This window comes from Micrasema longulum, unplaced genomic scaffold (genome assembly GCF_059751315.1).
Source record: "Micrasema longulum isolate JH-2025_06_02 unplaced genomic scaffold, ASM5975131v1 h1tg001567l, whole genome shotgun sequence".
NCBI lineage: Eukaryota > Metazoa > Arthropoda > Insecta > Trichoptera > Brachycentridae > Micrasema > Micrasema longulum.
Genome location: NW_028278750.1, coordinates 135166 through 154895, shown reverse-complemented (window position 1 = coordinate 154895; position 19730 = coordinate 135166). Strand labels below are relative to the sequence as shown.

At 35.0% G+C, this 19730-nt stretch overlaps 1 protein-coding gene and 1 long non-coding RNA gene across 3 annotated transcripts; one reads left to right on the top strand and one right to left on the bottom strand.

Annotated features, from left to right (window-relative positions):
- Window positions 1-4333: 4333 nt before the first annotated feature.
- Window positions 4334-9869, bottom strand: LOC148274825 (uncharacterized). The gene is made up of 3 exons (XR_015824180.1): window positions 9696-9869; window positions 8454-8717; window positions 4334-6356 (listed from the first exon to the last, which is right to left on the bottom strand). It is a non-coding gene; the product is annotated as an uncharacterized LOC148274825 (long non-coding RNA).
- Window positions 9870-10196: 327 nt separating this feature from the next.
- LOC148274824 (uncharacterized) lies at window positions 10197-16232 on the top strand. Of its 2 annotated transcripts, XM_088236520.1 has the most exons (4): window positions 10197-10366; window positions 11257-11520; window positions 14215-15378; window positions 15979-16232. In XM_088236520.1, the coding sequence occupies exons 2-3, from the start codon at window positions 11274-11276 to the stop codon at window positions 15354-15356; spliced, it is 1389 nt and encodes a 462-aa protein (XP_088092646.1). In that variant the 5' UTR covers window positions 10197-10366; window positions 11257-11273; the 3' UTR covers window positions 15357-15378; window positions 15979-16232. The 2 variants fall into 2 exon arrangements, with proteins under 2 accessions (XP_088092646.1, XP_088092645.1); XM_088236519.1 differs by having other exon boundaries at window positions 14215-16232.
- Window positions 16233-19730: the final 3498 nt, after the last annotated feature.

Genomic DNA, 19730 nt, shown 5'->3' with positions numbered 1-19730 from the left:
AATACAAATACAAATGACACTTTTTTTCCTGTATCACGTAAAATTACTCGAATATCAAAAGTAATCACAAGTTTATCTGACATCCCAATCAAAGTAAAATAATAATAATCAGAAATTTTCAGCGGGAAACGTGCGTCTAATAATAACAAACAAATTAACAAGAAGCGAATAGATCCCTTGGTACCTACAATACGCACACAGATGCGTATCTATTATCGTCTCCCAGGGAACAACCAAATGTGAACCAAATGTTTTTACAGTTATTTACTAGGAAAAGGACAATAGATCCTGTTTACTGCATACCAAAATAAAACAGGGACCCTTCGAGTTTGAGTATCGTCTATCATGTTGTTAACCTTAATAATAAGTTAAGGAATGCTATTTTTGTTTAGTTTTTTAGATACTTTTTGTGCTGCTACATGTTCACTTAATTGCCATGCTTACTACTTCTTTGCTTGATGTATTATTATTGTGTTTTTTTATTATTTTTTATTGTTAACTTTTTAAAATCATTCTTATGTTGTTAAAATTCCATTCATCGATGCGTTTTGTAGCTGCAAGACTTTTTGTGATGTTAGCTATCATATTATTTTTATCATATTATGTAAATGTTATCAACTATCAAATATCTAAATTTAGTAAATGGGGTCTAGAACTTCAACCGTCCATGCGCTCAGTAGCTGCGAGACTTGTTGTTATCTAACTTCTAATTTTATAAATTTGCTTTTTATTTCGTTTTTAAAATTTCACTTAAACTCTAAACTTCATTGTCAAATAAAAAAATAATAATGTAAATAGGGGCTAGATTTCTTATTGTCCATGCGCTCTGTAGCTGCAAGACGTTCTGTTATCTAGCTCAAAAATGGTGAATGTTACACAGTGTGTAAAGTGGCCACTTAAACCAGCCATTGACAGATCATAAGCCCTGTAGATGCCTGGACTTCTATATTACCTTCTCTTAAATGTTCTTCATCTCTGTTGTAATATGTTAATATAAACAGTTCCCCAGGGAGTTGACCCCAGTCCTTGCCTACAAAAATTTGGACAAACTCAAAATATTATTGACAAATATTTTATTGTCTTTAAAATGACGGAGCGTAGGTGCGTCGAGTGGCGAAGGTGTAAACATTACAATACCAAGCACATGTGTGGTTTGTTTGCTGCTGGTAGCATATTTGTAAGTGAAAAATTATTATTTAATTAATTCATTTATTTGTTAGATAGTTAATTTACAGATCAACTTAAATTGACTTAATAGTATAGCACTATGATTAATTGATAATTAACTAAATATACCTAAAAATCTTCGCCTTAAATATTTTTCTCCGGTATGTTTTAGGCCGAATCCGAAAGTAAAACTACTCGTCTTTATCGGGGATTCAGCACTTAGCTAACATATACCGGGACCCTAGTTCATGTATATTATTATGTGTAAACAATGAGGCGTGTGTTTTTCACTATCTCATTTATTGAATCATAAATCGACGCGTCCGGCACAAATAAAAAAACTAAAATTTGCGCCTTATTTTGAAAACATAATTGAAAAAAAAAGATGCGAAAATAGTACGATGCTTAGGAAACATTCGAAAAAAACAAAATCTGAACTCAAGTAAATTAGTATTGTAATGCATTGTAAAGCCACACTTGAACCATGCTCTACTGTCCTGTTTCATAGAAACGATACTGATTTTTTTTTAAAAGAGAGGTATTAATCTGTGAAAAAATTTAAATAATATTGGCGGAGAAACTATAATTTATTAGAAAAACATATTATGATGTTTTGTCTCTGCAGGTATAAACGGAAGTAATAATCATTCTTGGTGTTGTATGTTATTAGTAAATTATTAGGGTGGAACATTATTCGTCCCTATACTCTTTACCAATTCCGATAGCATCATCTGCTTTATATTCCGTTGATGCATTAGGAATGATGGATGAGCTGGATGTGATTCCATCACTTACAGAACTCAAACAAGCTATTATGAGTATAAAACAGCGAAAAGCTCCTGGCGTGGATTCAAATTCAAATTATTTATTCACAAAGTAACATAACAAATAACAAAGGATTTAAGACGTTAAATTGGAACTTTATATCAAACCAAGAACCCTTGGGCAATGGTTTGACATTATTAAGATATAATACTCTTTAATAGCAAGAGTAAAATACTCTCTTAAACATCGTTTCACTAATGTGAAAGATGTCGATCTCCAAAGTGATAATGTTCAGCTGCTTGACTGCTCTTCCAATCGGCATGACCAGAGGCAGGTTGGTTCTGGAAACCGGGAGGTAAAACAGTCTGTGCTGACGCTGTCGGAGATAGCGGAACATAAAATTGATACTCTCTAAAATGACCGAGTTATCGATGAAACCCCTTAACAGTCTGAAAAATGGGTTAGTGTAGACCCATCCCTTCTAAGTTGCAAACGATTGGTCCCAAGCATACCCAAGAGGAACCCAGTGGGATAGAGCCACGGATAACTACCATACTCCCTCATGTATACCCCCTGAGATACTGGAAGACCAGCTTCTGTTACCCCTACTTTACCGTCTTCTCGGAAATCGGTGGAACGATGGTTATGTTCCACAAGACACGAGAGATGCAAACATTATTACATTATACAAAAACAAGGGAGACAGAGGTGACTGTAATCATTATAGAGGTATCTGCTTGCCGAGTATCACGGGTAAAATATTTGCCAAAGTGTTTCATAGACGAGTTCAAAAATTGGCAGAAAGGACATACCCCGAAAGTCAGTGTGGATTCAGAAGAGGAAGGTCAACGACGGATATGATATTTGCTCTTCAGCAACTTCAAGAAAAATGCCGCGAACAGCACAAGCCGCTGTTTATCTCCTTTGCTGACCTGACCAAAGCTTTCGACACAGTGAACAGGGAGGGTATTTTTAAGGTCTTGGAACACGTGGGATGTCCGCCGAAATTTCTTAAAATATTACTTTCATTCCATGAAAATACGAATTGTACTGTTCAATTTGAGGGTAAAAGGTCAACCGCGTTAAAAGTGGAATGTGGAGTGAGACAAGGATGTGTGCTGGCACCCACTCTTTTTGGTATTTATTTTTCGGTGCTGTTTCTCAGCATTTAAAGATTGTGAAACCGGGGTGTACCTCCACACTAGATCAGATGGAAGGCTGTACAACATCGCAAGGCTAAACACCATCACTAAAAGAAGACAGATACTCATCAAAGATTTGCTATTTGCGGATGATGCGGCTTTTATTGCGCACTCCGAGGAAGATCTACAATTTTTGATAGATCTGTTTTCAACAGCGTGTAAAAAAATGTTTATGAAAATAAGCTTGAAAAAAATGTTGTTTTAGGACAAGACACAGATCAGAGGCCAGAAATTAAAGTTGATGGTCAAATACTACAGGTCTGTTCAAAGTTTTGTTACATCGGTTCAACAGTGTCTGGAGACTGCTCGTTAGACCAGGAGATCAACTGTAGAACAAGAATTCGTAATGAGGAAATATTTAAAAAGGCTATAAAAAAATGGATAGTGGAGCTAGGTAGAAGTAAAATGGATTTCTCATTCGCCCATACCAATATTGAATCAACTGCTCCACAAGTGTATAGCTTATGTTAGGTTTTTGTTATTTTCATCGTGTGTTTTGTAATATAAATAATATAGATGTACACAAATACCTTGTTTTTAAAACTGTCTGAATATTTGTTAATTATGTTTGTTTTTTATGTTAGTCTTCTTTGTTTATTCTCAAATGTAATTTCAAAAAACTAAATTGTTAAGTGTCCTCGGCACGGGAAACCCCAGTGAGGTCACATTATTTTTATTATGAATTATAGTTTGCTAGCGAAAATATGAATAAATAAATAAAAGCAGCTACCACATTTGGAAAGCTCTAAGACAGAGTTTGAAAAAATGATAAACTTACCATATTTACCAAAATACAAGTTTACCAAGCCTGTGTACCAAGCCTGTGCCTTAGAGCCAGCTTACAGACACCGAGAAAGAAAAATTGACGCGTTTCCTTTGCGATGTTTGCGGCGTATTCATGGCGTGACGTGGCAGAACAGAGTGACAAATGCAGATATACTAACCCATACTCAGATGTCTTCGGCGATGACAATCTTAAAAGACGCCTGCGATGGCTCGGTCGTGAGAATAGAGGATGTCCAAATACCGAAAGATATTATGTATGGAGAGCTTTGTGATGCTAAACGACCCCACGGTGGTCAGCGATTACGATTTAAAGATGTCTGTAAACGCGACATGAAGACTTTTTGCATTGACGCTGATCATTGGGAAGATCTCGCCAGGGATAGAGATGTGTGGAGAGGAGCCATATAGATATATTAGTACAAAAGCGATTCGGAATTTATTGCTGATAAAACTGAGCATTAGAATAATCGCCGACATGAGTCAAAATTTTGTTTATGAATCCAAATGTGTACTTTTAAACTGCTTTTTTTACTTTTAAAGATATTTAAATTGGCACTCTAAGCATGATAATTGTTTCTGCTGGTATGTGAAGATGTGTGTCGATTTAACTCGCCTTTGCAAAATCATTTCAATTGGCACTCTGCGCATGATAATAAGTTCTTGCCAGAATGAGTAAACATGTGTGATTTTAAAGCGCTTTTACGATAACACGTTTATTGGCACTCTGAGCATGAGAATGGTTTCTGCCGGTATGTGTAGACGTGTGTCGATTTAACTCGCCTTTGCAGAAACATTTCAATTGGCACTCTACGCATGATAATAAGTTCTTGCCAGAATGAGTCAACATGTGTGATTTTAAAGCGCTTTTACGATAACACGTTTATTGGCACTCTGAGCATGAGAATTATTACACACCAGTGTCAACATGTGTGATTTTAAAGCGCTTTTACGAGAACACGTATATTGGCACTCTGAGCATGAGAATGGTTTCTCACCAGTAGGTATGTGTCAACATGTGTGATTTTAATTGACATTTATGACATGTTAATTGACACACCGAGCACAAGAATGGTTTCTCTTAAGAATGTGTCAACATGTGTGATTTTAAAGAGCTTTTACGAGAACATGTATATTGGCACTCTGAGCATGAGAATGGTTTCTCACCGGTATGTGTCAAAATGTGTAATTTTAAATAGCTTTTACGAGTACATGTATATTGACACTCTAAGCATGAGAATGGTTTCTCGGCGGTATGTATCAACACGTGTAATTTTAAACTGCTTTTACGAGAACATGTATATTGGCACTCTGAGCATGAGAATGGATTATCACAAGTATGAGTCAACATGTGTGATTTTAAATGGCGTTTTTGAAAACACGTATATTGACACTCTAAACATGAGAATGGTTTCTCGCTGGTATGAGTCAATATGTGTAATTTAAGTTGGCGTTTTTGAGAGCATGTATATTGACACTCTGAGCATGATAATAAGTTCTTGCCAGTATAAGTCAACATGTGTGATTTTAAAGCGCTTTTACGATAAAACATATATTGGCACTCTGAGCATGAGAATGGTTTCTCACCAGTATGTGTCAACATGTGTGATTTTAATTGAAATTTATGACGACATGTTAATTGACACACCGAGCACGAGAATGATTTCTCTTTGGAATGTGTCAACATGTGTGATTTTAAAGAGCTTTTACGAGAACATGTATATTGGCACTCTGAGCATGAGAATGGTTTCTTACCAGTGTGAGTCAACATGTGTTGTTTTAAATTGCTCTTTTGAGAACATGCATATTGGCAATCTGAGCATGAGAATGGTTTGTCGCCAGTATGATTAAACATGTGTAATTTTAATTGGCTTTTTTGAGAACATGTATATTGACACTCTGAGCATGAGAATGGTTTCTCACCAGTATGTTTCAACATGTGTGATTTTAGAGAGCTTTTACAAGAACATGTATATTGACACTCCGAGCATGAGAATAGTTTCTCTTCGAAATGTGTCAACATGTGATATTTTAATTGCCCTTTTTGAGAACATGTAAATTGACACTCTGAGCATGAGAATAGTTTTTCGCCAGTATGAGTCAACATGTGTCGTTTTAAATTGCCTTTTAAAGAACATTTAAATTGGCACTCTGAGCACGATAGTGGTTTCATGCTGGAATGTGTCAACATGTGTCTTTTTAAATTGCCTTTTAAAGAACATTTAAATTGGCACTCTGAGCACGAAAATGGTTTCATGCTGGAATGTGTCAACATGTGTGATTTTAAAGCGCTTTTACATGAACACGTATGATGGCACTCTGAGCATGATAATAGTTTATCATAAGTATGAGAAGACATATGCTTTATCATAACACTCTTCATCGAACATTCATATTGGCACTCTGAACACGCGAAATATTTCTGGGTCGCTTGTAAACCTGAAACAAAAACAAGAAGAATATTTGAAATCTCTTTGAGTATTATTTGTAATGACCCACAGCGGGTATACTCGGGTGAAAATAAATTATGCTACGAGCCACGAAAGTTTATTTCTAGTTATTTGCATTTATAAGGAATTAATTATTTATAACGATGAAGATATTTGTATTCGTTATATCTTTGACCTTCGCAAATTTGACAACATAACCTAGTATCGCACGCAACTACACTGGCTCAGTATCAGGCATAGAAGAAACATTTACATTCTTTCACTTCTTTACAATATTTTAAATAATCCCACTTCGCCTGTTTATCTGAGAGCTCTTCCAACATTGACAGAAGAAATTAATGATAATGAAATCGCTTTTTCTAGAATTGTGGTTTGATGCCTTTGACCTGAACGCGGAGTATATAAGATTCGGTGATATTTTTATTTATTTACTCAATACATTTTTTTATGATTACTGAAGCGGTCGGTCAATAAAAGAGTTGAAGTATTTCTAAAATAAAATGAGCTTCAGAGAAAACGGCCAAGTACTTTCCGAAAGCCGATTATGATCTAAGCCAAGTATCCTGAAACTACGGCCCGAAATGAAGTACGCATTAAATTTGTATGTCTCCGCTGTTTGCAGATGTGGATCTAGAAGTAGCGTAGACATAAATATATTCTTAAACGTGCACTAATAATAGCAATGTACTTAGATTTCGTTTATAAAATTGTTCAACAAATATTCATTAACCTCCGATTTCTACAGATGAAAGAATTGAAGGAAAATAGATGTTCAAATTTAGCAGAATGGTGAATGTTACACAGTGTGTAAAGTTGCCACTTAAATCAGCCATTGACAGGTCATAAGCCCTGTAGATGCCTGGACTTGTAACCTTCTCTTAAATGTTCTTCATCTCTGTTGTAATATTTTAAATATTTGTCAGTTTAATAATATAAAATAATTTATTTTGTTATCACATGCTATACAATGCACATTCTTTGGTAATGTTCTCTATACATTGAGTATATAGGAGATAGAGGAGTGGTCCGAATACTGACCCTTGAGGTACTCCAGTAGACACCTGAAAGTTGGGTGAGCTTTTATCCTGGAACACAACTGCATATTGGCTTTCATTATGAACTGAACCACATATGCGCCTGATCACGGACACCATAAGTTTTTTCTAGACGTTCAAGTAAAATATTTTAGTCCACAGTATCAAATGCAGCTCTCGTGTCCTAAAGATACAGATGTCAACACCAGATAACCAGAGTCTACCACAGTTATAATGTCTAGATTTAAGTATTCACTTAAATCAGCCAATGCCGATGCCAATGCCGAAATCAGATGCCTAGACTTCTAAATAACCTTCATTAAAATGTTCTTCATCTCTGTTGTAATGTGTTAATGTGCAGTAACAGAATCCAGTCCTTGTCAACAAAAATTTGGACCAACCCAAAATATTGTTTATTAGACACGATCCACGAAACATGCAATTTTTCAATTTATTAATCCGCATTTGCAGATATAAAAATATATTTGTAATTTATAATCTCATCTCATCATCAATCAATTTCTCAGATCTATTATCGATCTATTAATCTCAGATCGGGTTGTGGTCCCGTGGCTAGTGTCGCGGACTCACGGCTCAAAGGTCCGTGGTTCGAATCCCACTCTACCCCGACTTGATCCCATTTTCTAATAGTGAGTTATTTACAACTCGTTGAAAATGGCCCTCAAAATTGAATATTCGGGTTGATCAAAAGAACGCAAATATTTCTTTTCAAATTTAAAAAAAATTACACACCTAATTATGCATAGGGCACTGCATTAGTACACCTATCGTAGCTTATCCAGAGATAATGTAGAATTATGAGAGAATCTTTATCATTTTTGTTACACGAAGGTAAGATGATTTCCTGCTACAATAATTGACAACGTTACTTGTGTTAGTTTGTTCCCTTCATTAGTTTACGATACATGGCATGAATAACACAACTGTCGGTTTGCGTGGAAAATTGTACCCAAGTCCTCCGCGCACCATCATCCATCACAGTCCGCAGACGTAACCTCGGAGCAGATAATGCGGAAGGAAGTATCACTCACTTGAAGGTATTTCCCTGTTACGAGTGGAATCCAAACATTCTTGTTTAACGTCGGGATAGTCGAAGTCCATCTCCGTGAAGATAATTATATCGCTGGTTATCCTAGGCAGGTCAGAACTGGTCCCCGGCTCAGCCTTCACCTCCTGGCTTATACGGGGACGTGGCGCCCCTTCCCCGGTACGGAGAACGTCTCCTTCTACATCGCCAGTCCCCGGTTCAGCCTTAATATTCACTGAAGCGATTTCCATTTTTAATAGTAAATATCCTGAAAATCACACAAATTATTTGGTACATTTACGCAGATAAGCATTTTAAGAGTCAACTGATGATAAACAGAGACGATCTTTTGGACGCGTTATGCCAGTCATTCACTATATCTTGTAAGTTGTGTAAACCTGTGTTTGATGTAAATTGTTACTGTGTGTAGAGTTGAAATGTTACCGAGCATTACCAGCTTTTATTTATTTATTCATTATTGGTTCAAAGAACACTTTACATAAAAAATATGTTTTACTCAGCGAAGAATAATTATTATGTAGTTTAAAATATTAAATATAATAGAATAATTAAAACTAAACATTTAAGAGAACATAAAATATTTAAAAAACTGAAAAGTAAAAATCATCATCATCAGTCCCTTCCCACACCTAATGGTGCATAGGGCACTGCATTGGTAACCAATCGCAGCGTATCTTGGTCATTTTTGTTTCATAAAGGTAAAATGATCAGTCTCCGCTTCAGGTCAAAGTCCAGGGACTATGAAATATTCTAGTGTGAAAACACCCCTATAGACAAATATTTCATTTCAAACGTGTCAGGAATGGTAAGTGGTCAACAAGGTTATAATAAAAAAATAAATTAATGAACATCTGTACTTTATACATAATAAGGTTTTTAGAGCAATTAGAAAACTTAAATTATCTAAATAACACCTTTATTTGTCTGTCAAAGTATATGATCTGAGTATCAACCCGGAGGTAACATCTCGGCTCCCGGCTCCCGGCCAGATGTGCGAGTACATACCATCCAGCATCACGTTGACATCGACGCTGTGTGTGCTTATGATATTTCTGTCTGGAGGTAATATCTCGGCTCCTGGCCAGTGTCATCCAGTAATAATACTCCTCTAAACAGCATATTTCATTTGAGTTCACCGCTGGCACCGGGCGATAGCAAACACTTCTCACATAAACATATTCTGAATTAGAGACGACACTTTATATAACGAAAGAGTTTTACCTACAATTAAAACTCCAATTGTGTTGCCTGGATGCCTCTCGTATCCAGAATACATATGATCAATTCCTGCCAGGTGGTATACAATCACATACAAAATATATATACTAATACAATTGAAACAAAGGAACAATCACACATTATTCTTTTTCCTCTGCCTGTGGCAGCCAGAAGAGTAACCAGAGATAAAGCAACTTAAGACGCAGGATGGGCTGCCATAAAAAAAAACGGTATTAAGAGACGGGTAGGAACTATTAAGGGTTATTTAACGACTTTAAGGTAATGGTCGGAAAATTTGCTACATGTGAGTAAATAATTAGTAAATGGGGAGATCAATCGCAATGCGATGATCTCCACATTTACTTATTATTTACTTGAATATTTCAAAATTTCCGACCATTTCCTTAAAGTCGTAAATAACCCTTAATAGTTCCTACCCGTCTTTTAATACCGTTTTTTTTCTATGGGAGTCTTAAGTCCTGCGTCTTAAGTTGCTTTATCTCTGGTTACTCTTCTGGCTGCCACAGGCAGAGGAAAAAGAATAATGTGTGATTGTTCCTTTGTTTCAATTGGATTAGTATATATATTTGGTCTGTGATTGTATCCCACCTGGCAGGAATTGATCATATGTATTCTGGATACGAGAGGCATCCAGGCAACACAATTGGGGTTTCAATTGTAGGTAAAACTCTTTCGTAATACATATGTCGTCTCTAATTCAGAATATGTATAAATTTTTGCTGTCATATATTGGAGTGCCCACGTATCTAAGTTACCCCCAGCGTTGATGTGAATGTGATGCTGGATGGTATGTACTCGCACATCTGGCCGGGAGCCGAGATATTACCTCAGGGTTGATACTTAGATCATATACTTTGGCAGACAAATAAAGGTGTTATTTAGATAATTTAAGTTTTCTCATTGCTCTAAAAAACTTATTATTTATTAAGTACTAAAATTCAATAATTTAATTTTTTATTATAACCCAGTTAAATACTGACCATTCCTGACATTTTTTAAATGAAATATTTATCACAAGGGGTGTTTTAACACTAGAATATTTCGTAGTCCCTGGGCTAATGCCTGAAGCGTAGACTGATCATTTTACCTTCATGAAACAAAAACGATCAAGATATGCTGCGATTGGTGTACTAATGCAATGCCCTATGCACCACTAGGTGCGTAAAAGGAATTATGATGATTTTTACTTTTCAGTTTTTTGAATATTCTATATTCACTTAATTGTTTAATTTTAATTGTTCTATTATATTTAATATTCTATACTACATAATAATTATTTTTCACTGCTGTGATTATTTCTGTAAAACAATTTTCTTGTAAAAGATTCCTTAAACCAATAATGAATAAATATATAAATGCAGGTAATGCTCGGTAACATTTCAACTCTACACACAGTAACAATTTACATCAAACACAGGTTTACACAACTTACAAGATATAGTAAATGACTGGCATAACGCGTCCAAAAGATCGTCTCTGTTTATCATCAGTTGACTCTTAAAATGCTTATCTGCGTAAATGTACCAAATAATTTGTGTGATTTTCAGGATATTTACTATTAAAAATGGAAATCGCTTCAGTGAATATTAAGGCTGAACCGGGGACTGGCGATGCAGAAGGAGACGTTCTCCGTACCGGGGAAGGGGCGCCACGTCCCCGTATAAGCCAGGGGGTGAAGGCTGAACCGGGGACCAGTTCTGACCTGCCTAGGATAACCAGCGATATAATTATCTTCACGGAGATGGACTTCGACTATCCCGACGTTAAACAAGAATGTTTGGATTCCACTCGTAACAGGGAAATACCTTCAAGTGAGTGATACTTCCTTCCGCATTATCTGCTCCGAGGTTACGTCTGCGGACTGCGATGGATGATGATTCGCGGAGGACTCGTGCACAATGCCCATACTAACTGAGAGGTGTGTTATCCACGCCATCTATCACAAATGAAATAAAATATATGAATATCGGGATCAAACTAATGTAAGTAACGTTGTCAATCGTAATTGCAATTGAAAAACTAAATGAATTTAGTGAAATTTAATGATTGGGAGAAATGATGGTTTCGGACCCTAAATTTCACCAAAAGCCTAAAATGGAAATTTATTTATTTATTTATTAACGGACATTGTCCATGTATACAATTCATAAGGTTTAAATATTACAATAAAAGGATAGTTTAAAACATTTAAAAAAAAGAAAGAAGCATTGACAAACATAAGGGACATCGAGACAAGATCTGGACTATTTATTTAGTGCTCGTTCAAATCGTTGTAAACTCAAACCAAAAAAGTCCAGATCTTGTCTTGAGTTAACAATACGACAAAGACGGGTCATTGGAGAATTTAGGCCATAGTTTGTTCTATGCTGATCGATGAACAGTACTTCATTGTTTCTAAATCTACGAGTCGGAATATTGAATTTTACTTGTCCCAGTAATGATGGAACATCGATTATACCATTTAGTATGCCGAACGTATGGAGTCAGTATTAGTTCTAAGTTTTTGTAGACAAGAAAAATTTAACATTGACTCTATTTCAGCATAAGAATAATTATTTCTCTCTAGTTCGAGCGTCCACGCTATTTTTCGAAGCAAGCGATGTTGGACTGATTCAATGTGATTTATGCGATTGACATAGAATGGGGACCATGAAAAAGATTACGAAAATATTTTTAATTTTTGGGAAGAATTCGAAAATTTGTTGATAACGATTCTTGCGAAATCATTTACAACACAATTATTGAACCACACATTAACAACTGTAGCCGCATCTTTCTTTTATCAAACCAAGAAAATTTAAACAAAATAACCAAATTACTAAACAAAGCTGTAATATCCATTTTGAAAATAAAAAAACCCCGATACGCATGTGTAAATTTGATAACAAATTCATTAAAAGTATTAATATGTAAGAAAATAATATTTTACAACGCGAAAAAATATTTGTGTACAGTATTATAAATATTTTTAAAAACTCATAGTTTTGGATAACACAATTTCAAGGTCAACATGAACACGATCACAATACTGAAGAAAATTTTAAAATCAGACTCTCATTTAGAAAAATTGAAAAATACCCCACAACACCCAGACCAATTCATTTATTTATTTATTTATTTAAACGCCTTGTAGGCTTTTACATGTTTTACATATATTTATATATAAAGAACTGACATATTTTACACAAAAGTAGCAAAAAATTAAAAATGAAGTAATAAGAAAAAGAAAATAAAAATATACAAAACTAATCTTACATATTTATTTATTTTATTTTTGCACCACAACAGGCAAGGAGGCCCAATTACAGCGGTGAATTACATCACAGAACACCCAGGTTTGAGAAAAATCACATTTAATTTTTGTGTTCTCACCGGGAATCGAACCCGGAACCTTCCGTCTGTGAGTCAAGCGTCTTGACCACTACACCACGGAGGCCGCCAAAGTGCATACATACATATATTCCAGTAGAGAGAACAGAAGTTCATTTTTTCCCATCGGTTATATTAAAAGAATCTTAAAACTAGAAGAATGCAGAAAAATAATAATTAAGAATACAGATATAAGGTTACAAAAGGTATACAATATAAAGCAACATAGTATTATTTAAGAATTTAAATTAGGAGATAATAAATTGATACACTGCCTTTTAAAATTCAAAAGCGTTGTATTAAATATATCTATATCATTTGCGTATTCGTTTGCAAACACATGAATTCTCCTCATAGGCGAGTATGCACTGTAGTTAGTTGTAGATACATTTATATAGAAGAGTTTATTAAATCGAGAAATCCGGCCGGGCACTCGCAAGTCAATTAGTTTTAACAGTTCAGAACAGTCAAACATTGAATTTAATATTTTAAATAAAAATAACAAATCATTAATCAAAATTGATAAGTAAATTTTTTTGGATTCTTTTCTTGCAGCTGGCGGGAATCGAACCCGGGACGCCAGTTTCGCAGTTGGGCGTCTTACTGCGCCACGGCGCCTGGCACGAGGTGCCATTAAAAAAATATCACTGAATTTTACACACTGAACATATCAACCGTGTTCAAGGGAATGGCATTGAACCACATTCTGGAAAAAGCGATTTTGCTATTTTTAATGTGTTTTTACACATTTTGACAAAATGGTTTACACCATTAGACGTTTGCAGCTCAAATCCTAGAATGTGCATAAGATCTACGCAATAGATTTAAAACACAATAGAAAAAATGAACGCGGTTTTTCCAGAATTCATTTGACCTGAACACGATCGGTATATATGTCATTCATAAAAGCCATTTGGGCACAAAATGGGACTGAAAGTTGATATATTATTATGATGCACAGTGTGAGTCAAGAAATAAAAGAAGTTGAAATTTATAATTATTCATTAATAATTTCTTATAAACGCAAAGAACTAGAAAAAAACTCTGATAGCATAATTTATTTTCCTCCGAGTATACTCGGGCGTGGTTAATTTGAAATAATATTCAAATGATTTAATACATTGTTCTTGTTTCAGGTTTACAAACAACCCAGAAACGTTTCGCCTGTTCAGAGTGCCAATATAAATGTTCAAAGAATAGTATTTTGACACAGCATATGTTTTCTCACACTGGCGAGAAACCATTCTCATGCTCGGAGTGTCAATATACATGTTCTCGAAAAGGACATTTAAAATCACACATGTTGTCTCATGCAAGCGACAAATCATTCTCATGCTCGGAGTGTCAGTATGCATGTTCTCGAAAAGGACAATTAAAATCACACATGTTGTCGCATACAAGCGAGAAACCATTATCTTGCTCAGAGTGCCAATTAAAATTTTCTCGAAAACACAATTTAAAACAACACATGTTGACTCACACTGGCGAGAAACCATTCTCATGCTCAGAGTGTCAATATACATGTTTTCAAAAAGGGCAATTGAAATCACACATGATGAATCATACGGGCGAGAAACTATTCTCATGCTCTGAGTGTCAATATACATGTTCTAGAAAAGGCCAATTAAAATCACACATGTTCTCTCATACTGGCGAGAAACCATTATCATGCTCGGAGTGCCAATTAAAATGTTCTCGAAAAGACTATTTAAAACGACATATGTTGACTCATGCTGGCGAGAAACCATTCTCATGCTCAGAGTGTCAATACACATGTTCTCAAAAAGTCAATTTAAAATCACACATGATGAATCATAGTGGCGAGAAACCATTCTCATGCTCAGAGTGTCAATACACATGTTCTCTTAAAGGCCACTTAAAATCACACATGTTGTGTCATACTGACGAGAAAGCATTATCATGCTCAGAGTGCCAATATACATCCTCTCGAGTAAGCAATTTAAAACGACACATATTGACTCACACTGCTGAGAAACCATTCTCATGCTCAGAGTGTCAATATACTTGTTCTCAAATAGGCCAATTAAAATCACACACTTTGAATCATACGGGCGACAAACCATTCTCGTGCTCAGAGTGTCCATATACATGCTCTCGCAAAGCCGATTTAAAACGACACATGTTGACTCATTCTAACGAAAAACCATTCACATGCTCAGAGTGTCACTATACATGTTTTCGTAAAGCTGATTTTAAACGACACATTTTTATCCATGCCGGCAGAAACTATTCTCACACTCAGAGCGCCAATAATTAAAATGTTTTCACAAAAACAGATAGTGTTTTTCTGGGTTATTATGCCGTGTTTGTGGGCTTTGTATTGCCGACGTTTCGGAGCACATTGCAGTGTCCATCTTCAGGGCTGAATGTATGAGTGTAGTTTTTAGTGTGTTTAATTGTGAGGAATTTGTACCGTGTCGCAGTCGGGCAATGTATGTGGTTAAGTGTGTGGAGTTTGTACCGTGGGCTTTGGAAGCACCGGGTACCATGAGGTTCGTAGTCGTAACCCATCATCCCTGTTTATGTTATTAGGATGCTTGTATATTTCTATGGCTTCCTTTATTAAACGGGCTTGATGATTTTTGGGCTTTCCAAGGACATTTGGCTCAAATGAGAAATTATGCCCTGTTTCTATGTAGTGCTCTGCAAGAGCTGATTTATCCGGGTAGCCCAACTTGCATGACTGCGACACGGTACAAATTCCTCACAATTAAACACACTAAAAACTACACTCATACATTCAGCCCTGAAGATGGACACTGCAATGTGCTCCGAAACGTCGGCAATACAAAGCCCACAAACACGGCATAATAACCCAGAAAAACACTATCTGTATTCTGAAGGCCGTGAAAACCTACGAACCTTGTTCACAAAAACAGTTTTATAGTACACACGTTGACTCAAAAACAAAATTTTGACTCATGTTTATTTTTTATTTTTTTTCAAGAATTAACGGTACAAGTACCTTTTACATTACATACATACAAAAGTATTTATAGTGGAGTATATACAGTAACATATTTTCAATGCTTACTTAGAAAGAACATAATTAAAATATTGATTCCACACCAAAATATTTTACAAGCAATTGTTTATAAACTGGAAATTTCAATAAAAATATGTCACCTAAGTCCGAATGTTTATTACCCAGCGCATGTAGACGATTCAGTACTGAATTGCTAGAATATATTGAGATATGATTGTTGCAGTGATAAAGTTGAACTAGCCTAGTCACTCTAACTGTTACTTTAAAACCAACGAGGGCCAAAATTTTAGGGCTGTCCTATACTGAATTAACGATTTTAAATAGAAGTAATAAATCGTTAATAGTTCTGTCCCTTAATTTAATCAAATTTAATATATTTAATAAATAATCATAGTTACGAAATTCATTACGCATTCCTAATTTTTTATTTTTTTTTATTTGATTTAATAGCATAATTATACATTTTTACAATTTAAAAAAATTTCACTTGTCATATTTTTACTAAAACTAAAATCCCACCAAGCCACTTTTTGTAGCTTGTTGGTGAAGATTATATTTATACTGACTTAATAATATTATTTACATTTATAAAAACAATGAATAACATATAAAAATTAACATCCGGAAATATCAGAATAAACATGTTTATACAAATAATAATGTATAAAATTATTTTTTAAGTACAAGAAAATATATGAAAAAATAAAATATTTACACCTAAGCTACTATTCATATATAAACTCTTGATCGAGTAGCCACTCTCTTATTTTGCTCTTGTTACAATGTGCGTTAAATTTAAATTCTTTTGGTAATAAATTAAAAATTCTTGGTACTAAATATTTGAATGTTCTATTTCCATATTTATTACATACTTTTGGTACTACCAAGCCATCATTAGACGTGAAGCGTGTATTATGGTTATGTTTGAGAGGAAACTTGAATGTATTACTATGAAATTGTTCCAAAATGATGCAAAGCCACAGTAGTCCTCGAACAGGCAGAGTTTTGATTGTTTTGTACAGGAGATCATTATTACTTCTTTGTTCGTAAATCTCTGCAGGTACAATTCGCTTAACTATAGAATACTGTAGACCCTGGATCATTTTAATATTAGTTTAAATCGAATGTCCCCACGACTTTATACCATATCTTATTATTGATTCTACTAAAGAAAAATAAATAATTTCAAGAGTGATTTTAGGCAAAATATATACTCTATAACTTATAAAAAGTACTAAGTATAAAAGTACTAATTTAAAACTAACATATCTCAAAAACTTATTCTGAACTCTTTCTATGGTAATTTGGTGAGAGGCATAATAAGGGCTCCATATTGTAGAATTATACTTCAAGATGTTGGCGATAAACCATTCTTATGCACAGTTCTATCAGCATTAAATTCCGTTTTTTTCTGTAATCACTTATAGTTTCTCCACCAACATTTTTTTTAAATTCACATACCACTCTCGGTGCCCTGTTTGGTGAAACTTGGTTCTTTGTTCAATTCATTATCGTTTATATGAAACAGGACAGTAGAACATGGTTTAAGTGTGGCTTTACGATCGAGTGTAATACTAATTTACTTGTTAACCTAACTATTCAATAAGTTAACAATATTTTGAGTTTGTCCAAATTTGTGTAGAGAAGGACTGGATTCAACTCCCTGGGGAGCTGTTTATATTAACATATTACAACAGAGATGAAGAACATTTAAGAGAAGGTTATTTAGAAGTCTAGGCATCTACAGGGCTTATGACCTGTCAATGGCTGGTTTAAGTGGCCACTTTACAAAAATTTGGACAAACTCAAAATATTGTTGATAAATTACCTGGTCCATGAAGAAGTATAGAAATTGAAAAAATAACATTTTCAGGCAGTGCCTAGTATGCAGGTGAAATAATTCAATTAGATGAATCTCACCCGCATAAGTAAAGGTTTCAGCTCTTTAACTTCACAAACATCAACAGATGAAAGAATTGAAGGAATAAAGATGTTCAAATATAGGCAGAATGGCGAATGTTATGTGTAAAGTGGCCACTTAAACCAGCCATTGACAGGTCATAAGCCCTGTAGATGCCTAGACTTCTAAATAACCTTCTCTTAAATATTCTTCATCTCTGTTGTAATGTGTTAATTTAATAAGTTTCCTGCCGATGTTAAGAGTTCTACCAGTTTGCAGCTGAGAAGCCAACGATTGGAGGATTTTCTCATCAAGAATCAAAACTTAAAGGTGGAAAATTGTGTTTATTATATTAATTTTTACTGTAGTTTTTCTTTTGTTGTTTGTTTTTGAGTTTATTTGATATTTTGTGATAATTTACCATTTAAAAAAATGTATTCGAAACGCGCTGATAAACTTTTATTTATTATTAGTTTGGCGCAATCTAAATTTTGTTTACTTTTGTACATTAATTTAAATAAATAACAAAAAAATCTTTAATTCCAATTTATTTATTTATAGTTTTTTTAGAATGATTCCTAAGAATCCTACTTTTTAAGCATTTTTTTGCTAAGCAAAGTAAAGTTTATTATTTGTTCCAGACACGCCGATTTATGATTAAAAAATTAAACGGTGGAAAACACACGCCTCATTATTTTAACTAAAATATATTTTCAAATAATTATTATTATTGTTCCATGTCCGCGCGAGCATGTCGTATCCACAAAGATCCTCCAAGCATCTCTATCGGCTGTCAGCTCCTGTGCATCCTCCCAAGTCAGGTTCGCGTCCCGTAGTTCTGACACGAACTGCTGACGAATAATCAGCAGTGGACGTCCAGGACGTCGAGAACCTGGTGCCTTGCACAGTAGACAAGCGTGGTTAAGGCTCTCAGGAGTGGAATTGACCTTCTTAGGATGAAGTCCATGGGAATTAAAAAAAGGAAAGGTGCAAGGACGCAACCTTGAAGAACGCCAGTGGTAACCTCAAACCAATCTGTGGCAACATCGTTGATTCTGATTCGGCATTCGCTAGTGGAGTTTTAGTGGAGGGCTTTTATAAGTTCGACTAGTTTTATAGACACCCCATTTGCTTTTAGTATTTTCCAGAGTGTAGGTCTGTGCGGACTATTAAACGCCTTTTCGTAATCTACGAAGCGCAAAGCCAAGGAACTAACAAGTTCTTTGTTCTCTTGTAGAATACAGCGTATGTTATGGATATAATCTGCGCATGATCTACCAGGTAGGAAACCTGCCCGGTTCTCCCTCAATACTTACATAATGGGTCCTCGAACTCTTTGCAGTATTATAGATGCAAGTACTTTTCCAGGTACACTCAGTAGCGTGATGCCACGATAGTTATCACAGTTTAATGGATCACCCTTCTTGTGCAATGCGATGATCTCCCCATTTACTAATAATTTACTCAAATATTTCAAATTTTCCGACCATTCATTACCTTAAAGCCATAAATAACGCTTAATAGTTCCTACCCATTTTTTAATACGGTTTTTTTTATGGCAATCTTATCTGCGTCTTAAGTTACTTTATCTCTGGTACCAGCTGTCACAGGCAGAGGAAGAAGTATTATTTGTTATTGCTCTTTTGTTTAAATTGGATTAGTATATATATTTTGTCTGTAATTGTATCCAACCTGGCAGAAATTGATCATATGTATTCTGGATATGAAAGGCATCCAGGCAACAC

Coding starts and splice junctions, on each gene's coding strand:
- LOC148274824 (XM_088236520.1), top strand. CDS start 11,274: ATGGAAATCGCTTCAGTGAATATTAAGGCTGAACCGGGGACTGGCGAT. Junction 11,521..14,214: donor TAACAGGGAAATACCTTCAA/GTGAGTGATACT, acceptor TTCTTGTTTCAG/GTTTACAAACAACCCAGAAA.